The following is an 8871-nucleotide window of genomic DNA, read 5'->3' on the forward strand; positions in this document are numbered from 1 at the left end:
TTCCTGGCTCTGTAAAACGCACACAAGACACATCCAAAGCTGTATATATTACTGCCACGTTATATTTACGAAAATAAAATCATTAAGGCTCATTTTAGTCAAAAGCAAGTACGTTGTCTGCTGCTCTTTGACTGGTCTGTGTTAATGAGGCACTTCATACTAATGACATGTTCAATGGGCCATGGAGGCGGGTTCACAGACCCCTGCTGGTTCAAACCCCACAGCTGTCAATCATGGCCGTAATGCCGGAAGTCTTTAGAACTATTTAGAGGAAAACTATGTCATTTAATTAGATAATATTTTCTTTCTTTGCAATTACCTACCAAATGATGCCAACATAATAGATGTTCTATCATTTACAAAGCAAAACATTTGCATGCGAAAATTAGGGAAATAATGTAAAAATTCACACAATACATAAGTAATATCATAAAAATAAAATATAAATATAAAACTAATTCAAAATAATTTAAAACTCAAATGTGTTATTCATTTTTGTCATAGCTGCTTGAGTTTATGATATTTCCAATGTTAATATTATTCATTCATTCATTTTCCTCCGGCTAAGTCCTTTTATTAATCTGTGGTCACCACAGCGGAATGAACCGCCAACTTATCCAGCATTTGTTTTACACAGCGGATGCCCTTTCAGCTGCAACCCAGTACTAGGAAACACCAATACACGCACATACACTGGCCAATTTAGTTTATTTAATTCACCTATAGCGCCTGTCTTTAGACTGTGGGGGAAACTGGAGCATCCGGGGGAAGCAGTAGACCAGACTAACCTGAAAATCTTATAAAGATAACCAATAGACCAAACATTTGGCATGGTTATGAACACTACAGCGATACAATGCAAATTTTCTTCAAAATAACTTTAAAAGTTGAAATAAATTATTATTCACAAAATTTTGAAGTGCTATGATAACGATATTGTGCATGTTCATTACGATATATTAAACTATTGAAAAATTAGCATCTAATATATTTATATATATTTTGTATATATTTATGCAAATTACATTTTATAACTGCTCAGGGTTTCTGCAGGTTAAATTTAGACTTGTTAGACAATTTTAAGACCATTATAAATTTAATTTTAAGAATAAAATTCATTATTAAGAAATTTCATATAGAGTAGGGCTAAACACATTGGTTTTTCGAATGGCCCAGTTGAAAAATATTTTTTTATTTGCCCTATCAACCTTTTAAAAAATAATTAAATAAATGTAATAATACAATAACAATCATTTTATAATTAAACATTTTACAGTTTTCTCAGTCGCTTTGGTGCAGTTCTCACAACACTATTTACATTTGCAGAACAGGTCATGCATTTCCAAAACAATTAGTCATTTGTGCACATCCTAGTAGCAGTTTCTCATTCCTTTCAACAAATTGCAAATGCTTTCGGACATGCATCAATTGCTTTCATACAACTCTCTGCTGTTTATAACATTATCATTTGCTTATGTCATGTCAGTCAAAATAAACAAAAACTTGTAAATGCTGAATAGTCATTCAATATAAAACTAACAGCTCTTATTTCATCACTTGAGTCATTACATAAAATTTTTTTTAACTTGATGTCAAAATCGGTCAAGCAAACTTTATAAAAAAACAATTTAATCTTTATTTTCCTGAAAATGTCTTTAAAATTGAACAATTTGATGAATGATTTACAGACCTGTGTATGTTGTAGGCTCAGTTTCAATATGTACTGCAATATTGTTTACAGTTGTGCCCAGCTCTACCCAAAGGGAGTTTATGTTTGTTGTAAATAAGGGTGTATTTATTATTTTGCACAATGCTGTGAATAAATTTGGATTGTAAAGAGCATGTGCAGTACAAATGTGAAACATACATATTCAGTGTCTTGTACTCAGATACCTTACTAAATGCAGTGATGTCCAACTTTACTGTAGTTTTCAAATGGCTGTGCAAATAGTATACAGTGCTGTCTTGAGCATTTTCAGCAAGTGTCACCAAAATCAGACTTTTTTTTCATTGAAAAAATGTACAGAGTAAACTGTCATAATGAAAACATGACTAAGCCATTTGACTATCTTGTTCATAAACATTGGTGTCAGGACTTTTCATCTTGATGATACTGTCACTTTGATTGACATCAGTACTTGCTTTTGAGGAATGAGCTATCTATTTTGAGCAAGTGATGCGCTTTTGCAGGTTATCAGCTAGGTTTTGCAGTTTGCACTAATTGTTTTGCAGTTTGCATTAACTGTTGTGCAAATGTAAATAGTGTTGTGAGAAATGCACCAAAGCGTCTGAGAAAAACTGTAATATTTGAAATTATTAACACTTTTATGCAGCGGATGCGCTTGCAGCTTCAACCCAGTACTGGGAAACATCCATAAACACTCATTAACACCCATACACTACAGACAATTTTAGGGCATGTCTTTGGACTGTAGAGGGAAATAGAAGCACTCGGAGGAAACCAACGCCAACACAGGGAGAATATGCTTCTTGCTGTGAGGCGACAGTGCTAAACACTGAGCCACTATGTCGCCTATATTATATTATATTATATTATATTATATTATATTATATTATATTATATTATATTATATTATATCATATTATATTATATTAGGTATAATTGCTGTATTTTTGTGAGTTAAAAGTTTTATTGATATAAGTTGTTAGTGATTGGATGGGTGTTGGCCAGATTGAGTAGCTTTACATAAACAAAGGAAAATTAAGACCCCTTTAAAAAAATCTACAACACAATTTTTCAGTAAATGTAAGACTTTTTATGGCCTAAAGACATCCTGCTGTTACCTAAATCATCATGAGGAGGTGAAGCGTCTCCATTGCTATAGCAGCAGTATTGATCTAGGCCAGAGTCTGAGCTGAGGTCACACACAGGTTCTAGTTTAATGCCATCCATGTCTAGACCTGACTGGTCTGGAGAGGGCTGAATGTCCAGGTAAAATCCCCCGATAGCAGAGTCTGCCTTGCCCTCCTCCTGGGTCTGGCCGTTGACGTATCCACTGAGGTCATCAGGGATCTCGGTGACCCCGCTGCTGGACAGGGCGTATGAGGGTGTGAGTGGCTCTGCTTCTCCTGGAGCTTGACTTTCCTGATTCTTCTCAGACTCGTCACCGGTTTTGTCATCCTGCTGCTGCTGACGGTGCTTCTGAACCTCTGCGAACAGACTGTCCCTCTGCTTCTTAGACATGCGCCCGAACTTCACAGCTGTGGGTGAGCACACATTTAACACATTATAATCAAATATTGGGTTTTAAAGTCTCTCTAACACTTTACAATGGCTTTTTACAATAACATATCTGAGCTTTTCAGGTCGATTTAGAAAATTACATATAAAAAAAAAAAAACACAGTAATACTGGACTTGGACCATGTTTAAGGCAGATACGATTTTTTTAAATTAAAAACTTTAGTTAATGTATATATTTTGATACAAAATAAACCAGGAAATGCATTTGTGATTTACAGTTATTGAATTTGATTCAGGTTTATTTGTACAGCGCCTTTCACAATAACTATTTCTGTTAAAGCAGCTTTACAAAATGAGCACATTATTCCATTACCGGAATTATTATTACCATTATCAGAATCAGAAATGTTAAGAAGTTGTGTATAGGGTGGACATTATATACAGTTGAAGTCAGAATTATTAGCCCCCCTTAATTATTAGCGCCCCTGTTTATTTTTTCCCCCCAATTTCTGTTTAATGGAGGGCAGATTGTTTCAGCATATTTCTAGGCATAATTTTTTTAAAAACCTATAATAGCTGATTTATTTTATCTTTGCCATGATGACAGTAAATAATATTTGACTAGATGTTTTTCAAGACACTTCTATACAGCTTAAAGTGACATTTAAAGGCTTAAGTAGGTTCATTAGGTTAACTAGGCAGGTTAGGGTAATTAGGCAAGTTATTTTATAACGATGGTTTGTTCTGTAGACTATCGAAAAAAAAATAGCTTTAAGGGGCTAATAATTTTGTCCCAAAAATGTTTTTTAAAAAATTAATAACTGCTTTTATTCTAGACGAAATAAAACAAATAAGACTTTCTCCAGAAGAAAAAAATATTATCAGACATACTGTGAAAATTTCCTTGCTCTGTTAAAAATTATTTGGGAAATATTTAAAAAAGAAAAAAAATCAAAAGGGGGCTAATAATTCTGACTTCAACTGTATAAACACAGTTAATCTGCAGTAAACAGTATATAGTGTTCTTCAAAAAAGGTGATGTCTGGGTGCATGTTTAATTAAGTGTATTTGTGTATTAAGTGTACTGTATGTGTTGTCCTCAAAGTTCTTGGATGGTTTTTATGTGTTTGAATAAAGCAATTTAATGACATTTTTTCCCCATTTTTAAAATAACAAATAGTGACATGTTTTTAAATATTTTAAATCAAATTTTCAGAGAGTAGCAATGTTTTAACCTTGACATTTTTAAGAGATTAATATTTGGTATAATAACCCTGATGTTATCACAACAACAAAAAAATAAATAAATCAATAATTTCCCAGAAAGGACAATTTTTTACAGGGCTCAGCATATATAGTACACCCCTCCCAAACCTCTCTTTTAAATTCAGTTTTGTAATTAGAAGCTATACAATATTATATTTGTGCATATACATTAGATTAGTCAGTACTGAAGCAAAATCTGGAGCTTATCTAACAAAATAACTTACGAAAACGGTAAAAAAAACCTACAACACCCAACTTTATATGTTAGAGAAAAATATTAAATACAAATTTTAAAAAGAGGAAAAAAAATCAAGAGAAGCAAAAAATGAAAATTTTTGAAGGTTGTAATTTTTGCTATATTTTGCTTGAATTTAATTGTATAATATTTTAATTTCTAAATATGTTTGGTGACTAAAATATTATTTTAATAAATATTTATGTTTAATAAATCTGTGTTGTTTTAAATGCACCAAAATACATTGCCTATATTCACTAAGAAATGGATAAAAATATTCATTTTCAGAATGGGCTGTACTCAGTTATGCTGAGCACTGTATGTGAAATTTGGAAGTAATATTATCAGATCTGTGTAGATTAAAGTTGTTTTAAAACATTGTACTAAAACCCACACCTATAAACTCAGTAAATCCTGACAAACTGAAAATTTTCACGTGCTCTCCCACGTGTTCCATATCATTTTTTTCAAGTAACACTACTAATGTAATATACTAATGTATTACAGTATATACAGAACAATACCTTACTGGAAGCCTGTGGCAATTTTTCAATTTTAAAAGATTCCATTAAATAGGGCTGTGCGATTTAGAGAAAATATCTAATGGCAATTTTTTTTTTGAGAGATATTGCGATTTGATTTGCGATTTAATTTTGTAGTCAAGCTTCAGCTCAAAAATCTGTAGGTCATGGCAACAATTCTGCGACAGGCAGAAAAAACGACCTGTTTGTTTGGTGTCTGTGACTTTGAAACCAAAATATTCCCATATCACAATGCTGTTTTTCTTTGATATTAATTCATCTGTTAATACTTCTGAAGGAGCAGACGCCATTATCTCACTTGTCCGCACTTTCCTGTTTGTTTGGTTGCACAATTCTGATTGGTCAGAACAAAAGTATGCTCACTCAGTTGGCTAGTAAGAATGTCACACACAGACTGCAGTGGGCGGGGGAAATGAGTAAAACATATATATGTCATACTGCAGCCTCTTTTGATTAACTAATTGAAACTGATTTCAATTAATGGCACAGCTCTACCATTAAGTACGATTTTAAAGCATTTTAAATCCCAAGAACACAAAGCATGTCTTCATAAATCACCTTAATACTGTATTCCAAGGTCATACCCATATCATTATACAATTGTGTATCCTCATTAACCACATAAAAAAGTACACGTATAATAATTATAATATATAATAAAATAAAAATGTTAAACATAAAATGTTTTTCAAATAATATTTCAGACTCATTTATAACATACGTTTTTAACAGTACATATGAAATCTTTATTAAACAAATTACTTTAATATATTATTATATATCGTGGTCGATTTGGTGTTACAGTATGTGTCATGTATAACACTGAAAACTCTAGCGTTGAAGCAGCACAAAGATGAAACTGATATAAATATCAAAGTATTCTAATACATGCGAAGACATTAGCATATACCATTTCATAAAAAAAAAAACATCAAAGCACAAGCCAAAGATTTTCGCTGAAGAAAAGGAATGAGATTATTTTTTGCATTAAAAGCCCTACTGTCACACACTCTGTCCAGAATTAGACACACCGGCAGCCGTGTGCACATCACTCAGACTGCTGCGAGTTTTGAGTGCCTACCATCTCTTGACATGCCCACTGCTAAGCATTTCTGCAGACGGCAGTGCTGGCAGCGGTTTCTGCTGGTACGGTCGATCAGACAGCTCTTCTGCCGAGGACATGAATATGACACAGTGCCCTGCTGACTCCTCCTGAAGAAACCCTGACAGAGAGAGAGAGAGAGAGAGGGAACACAAGCATAGGTCACCTCTACATTCAGCTTTGATGCTTGGATTGCAGCTGGTTTTAGACTGAATTAATAACTCTTCCATCAGAACTGTGACTAAATAATACATGGCCTATTGTAATATCTGGTGACATCACATCAGACTGCAGTCGCATATTTTCATCCAAATAAGGGAATATGTCATGAAATGTGCATCTGTATGCCTCTCTCCCCAGTGCAGTGGTGCGTTATGTGAGCTCCAGATGAAGAATGCATGAAGTGTAAATGCCTCTAGAGCTCTCTGCTGTGCTCGTGCACTCTCTGTGCTGCTTCATGCTACACTCAGATCAAAGTGAAAACGAGGCTTCGCCATGCACTGAGAAAGCAAAACGCTCTGCTTTCACTTGAATCTTTATTTTGGTGTAAATGGGAAATAATTTAGGCTATAATAATAATAAGACCGAAATGGAAGAATTATGTCCTAACATTCATAACTGAAATATTTATAATTGTTTTAATAATAATAATAAACAAAACCAGTCAAAGGTTTAGGGTCAGTGATATACTGCAAAACTTAGGTTGCGCAGGTATATTTTGGGCCAAAAATACATTGTATGGGTTAAAATGATAAATGTTTCATCTATGCCAAACATCATTAGACTATTAAGTGAAAATGTAAAGGTTTATGGTGATATAAAATGTAATAATGTAGAGAAACTGTAAATATATCAAAACCAAAATTGTTGATTACCAATAAACATTGCTAATCACTTAATTTAGACAATTTTAAAGGTGATTTTCTCAGTATTTTGATATATTTTGAACACGCAGATTCCAGATTTTTTAAATAGATTTTAGGAACACTTTCATTTAAGGTGATGTAGTTACACATGTTCCATGAGCTTACTATAGTAATGACAATAAATCATTCACAACTCAGGGTTTCTGCAGGTTTCATCAAGTCAAATTTAGGACTTAAGACCCTTTTAGGACCAACATGAATGACATTTTTTAAATTTTTTATACAGGGCTTAAAACTAGTGATTATTTCTAAAGGTTAGTTAAGCCAATTAAATTTTTTTGCCCTCCACAAATAAAATCAAAAATCAAATAATTACTTTTTAGCGATATAATCCAATGTGTCAAAACAAGACAACTTTAGTTGTATACACTATTTTCAACATAATCTTTTTTTTTTTTTTATGACAAGTTTAACATTGTTAAAAATGATATTTATCGTGGAGGCAATTATATGAATAATCAAAATCCAATAATAATGCAGTAATCTTTTGGTCCAAATTAATTGAGTTTAACTCCTATTCAACCTAACACATTTCTGTAATAAAACCTTAAGTTTCATGCCTATTTATAAATAATATGTCTACTCGCCCCTACATCTGTTCATAGTTTTTGTATGAATGGAAGATAATGCAAAGGGATAAATTATTTTATTATTATCATGATGAACTAATTGGTTTTAGTTTTCTTTCCTTGATTTTATTAAGATGTATTGTTGGTGATTGAATAGATGTCGGCCCGACTATGTAGCTTTACTTGGACAAAGAAAAATTAAGACCTGTTTAAAACAATTGAAGACCTACAACAAAAGATTTCAGTGAAATTAAGACTTTTTGAGCCCTAAAATTTTTCTTTTTGAAATTAAGGACATTTAAGACTTTTTAAGAACCTGCAGATAGCCTGCAATTACATGTAACTTACCCTAAACCACAATCTAATACCAATCATGATAAAAACATGTAAATAAATAATATTACTCAGTAGTTAAATTAAGACTTACATAGTAACAATGTCACCTTAAAATAAAGTGTAACTTAGATTTTTTTCAACCAAAGATTATTATTTTCTCATGAAGTATACAGTACATAAATGGAAAAATTATTTTGTTCAGCTCATTCTATGTAAAAGTATTACAGATCTTATCGACCTCAAACTTTAAACTGGTAGTGATTACAATGATGATTATGACAGTCCTAATTATGCATTTAAAAGAAACTTATAAAAGGACCACTGCTCTTTCATCCTACTGATTAGACATGACTGTGAGATGTATGTGTGTTTTGGTTGTCTTACCTTGCATCCCTCACAGGTTATTACGCCATAATGAATGCCTGATGATTTATCTCCACAGATTTTACAGGGAATACTCTCAATCTGAGCTACAAAGAGACAGAAAGACACTTTCAGAACAAAAACACTCTATGCTGCAATATTTTCTTAACATGTAGAGGCATTTGAGATATGTTACGTTGCTCTGTTTGTTTGAGCAACCCAACATCCCCAGCACAGCAACACTTCTAAGCCAATTGCATCAGACTTGATGCCTCAGTTCAATCAAAAACGCTGTTTGGGAAACTTATTTTGAATATGTCATATACGT

General features: G+C 32.7%; 1 protein-coding gene across 3 annotated transcripts in view; it reads right to left on the reverse strand.

Annotated features, from left to right (window-relative positions):
- rorab (RAR-related orphan receptor A, paralog b) overlaps positions 1 to 8871 on the reverse strand; it is an 86309-nt gene that overhangs the window by 12724 nt on the left and 64714 nt on the right. For all 3 annotated transcript variants that reach the window (XM_021477531.3, XM_009303216.5, NM_201067.1), the window contains 3 exon segments: positions 8565 to 8650; positions 6329 to 6470; positions 2806 to 3222 (listed from right to left, as the gene is read on the reverse strand). In XM_021477531.3, coding sequence (XP_021333206.2) covers positions 2806 to 3222; positions 6329 to 6470; positions 8565 to 8650 — 645 coding nt within the window.

This window comes from Danio rerio, chromosome 7 (genome assembly GCF_049306965.1).
Source record: "Danio rerio strain Tuebingen ecotype United States chromosome 7, GRCz12tu, whole genome shotgun sequence".
Lineage (NCBI taxonomy): Eukaryota > Metazoa > Chordata > Actinopteri > Cypriniformes > Danionidae > Danio > Danio rerio.